The 1,687-nt window shown below is 42.8% G+C and overlaps 1 protein-coding gene across 1 annotated transcript in view; it reads right to left on the bottom strand.

Annotated features, from left to right (window-relative positions):
* Ercc5 (ERCC excision repair 5, endonuclease) overlaps positions 1–1,687 on the bottom strand; it is a 44,110-nt gene that overhangs the window by 39,242 nt on the left and 3,181 nt on the right. Inside the window, exon 2 of the mRNA XM_031368976.1 lies at positions 236–411. Coding sequence (XP_031224836.1) covers positions 236–411 — 176 coding nt within the window. The remainder of the gene's footprint in view (positions 1–235; positions 412–1,687) is intronic.

The raw sequence follows: 1,687 nt of genomic DNA, 5'->3' as shown, positions 1-1,687 counted from the left end.
AAAAAAAAGGTCCATACAAGCAGACTTACACAAATAGTTAGCAATAGATGCATATATATTTATGCATACAAATAACAATTGGGGAGAAAGATGGCAAGATTTTGAAGAAGATTGGGGAGGGATATATGAAAAGGTCTGGAGAAGGAAAGGGAAGGGAGAAATGTTGTAACTGAATTTAATATTTTAAAAGTTGCTAACGGTGTCTAAGGAGAAAATCCAATCACATGCTATTTACCAAGGTCTGTTTCTTTAGCAGTGGAGCATCACCATCAAAGACGAAAATAGGGCGGATACGAAAAAACAAGAGCTTGCAGAGTCGGTGGAACAACGTGAGAAGATGAGCATTTTCTATCACGTTCCCATGGCTATCTCGGACTCCTTTAAGTGCTTGGTTGAGCCAAATGCTAATATCTGGGAGAACGGGTAAAGGAAAACAGTTGGCAATTTTCAGCTTCATCCTCAAAACTTCAATATCCAAGGTACGATAACCGCCGAAAAGAGAATATTAAACACATCATCATTTCTCTGAAGTTGAAAGACACCTGACCATGATAAAATCTACCAAAGCTCAGCTAACTTCTCAGGCTCCTTACCACTTTCCACATATTAAACCTTAAAATCACCCCTTGAAAAGTCTAATGGCTCCATCCGGTTTGCACCAGTGCCTGAAGCAGAGTCACTACTCTGGATTTCAACCCACTAAGACCTCACTCCAGTTGCAGCACGACTCCCCAGGTATTGTGACACGTCCAGGATCACAGGTGAGACCCCTATACCCTGCCCTACTACCCGGCGTAACAGGAACAGGGTCCCAGGATACAGAGACCCTGCCCAGCCATAGACACGCCTCCCTCGTTCTGTGCTGTTGTGTCAGGAGCAGAGCCTCTGCTCTGGATACCAACTCACTCATAGAACACCCCAGTTGCAGCTCCCTCCAGAGGTTCTGACACATGGAGGATCACAGGCTCACAGGCTCACAGGCTTGCAGGCTCGAAGGCTCGCAGGAGGGACAGGCTCAAGTCAGAGACAGCTAGGCCAGTTAACACCACAGATAACCAAATGACAAGAGAGGCGAGAACATGAACATAAGCAACAGAAACCAATACTACTTGGCAACATCAGAACCCAGTTCTCCCACCACAGAAAACCCTGGATACCCAAACACACCTACAAAGCAAGATTCAGATTTAAGTTCTCATCTCATGAAGATGATAGAGAATTTTAAGGGCATAAATTCGAAAAAACCAAAAAAAAAAAAAAAAAAAAAAAAAAAAAAGACATAAATAATTCCCTTAAAGAAATAAAGAAGAGCACAGGTAAACAAGTAGAAGCCCTTAAAGAGGAAACACATAAATCCCTTAAAGAAATATGGGAAAACACAATCAAAGAGGTAAAGGAAGTAAAGAAAACTGTCCAGGACCTAAAAATAGAAATAGAAACATTAAAGAAATCACAAAGGGAGACAACCCTGGACATGGAAAACTTAGGAAAGAGAGCAGGAGTCACAGATGCAAGCATCACCAACAAAATATAAGAGAGAGAATAGAGCCAGGGGTGGTGGTGCACGCCTTTAATCCCAGCACTTGTGAGGCAGACACAGGCAGATTTCTGAGTTCGAGGCCAACCTGGTATACAGAATGAGTTCCAGAACAGCCAGGGATATACAGAGAAACCCTGTCTCGAAAAA

This window comes from Mastomys coucha, unplaced genomic scaffold (assembly GCF_008632895.1).
Source record: "Mastomys coucha isolate ucsf_1 unplaced genomic scaffold, UCSF_Mcou_1 pScaffold14, whole genome shotgun sequence".
NCBI lineage: Eukaryota > Metazoa > Chordata > Mammalia > Rodentia > Muridae > Mastomys > Mastomys coucha.
The sequence above is the reverse complement of the archived record's forward strand: the minus strand, read 5'-3'. Positions and strand labels throughout refer to the sequence as shown.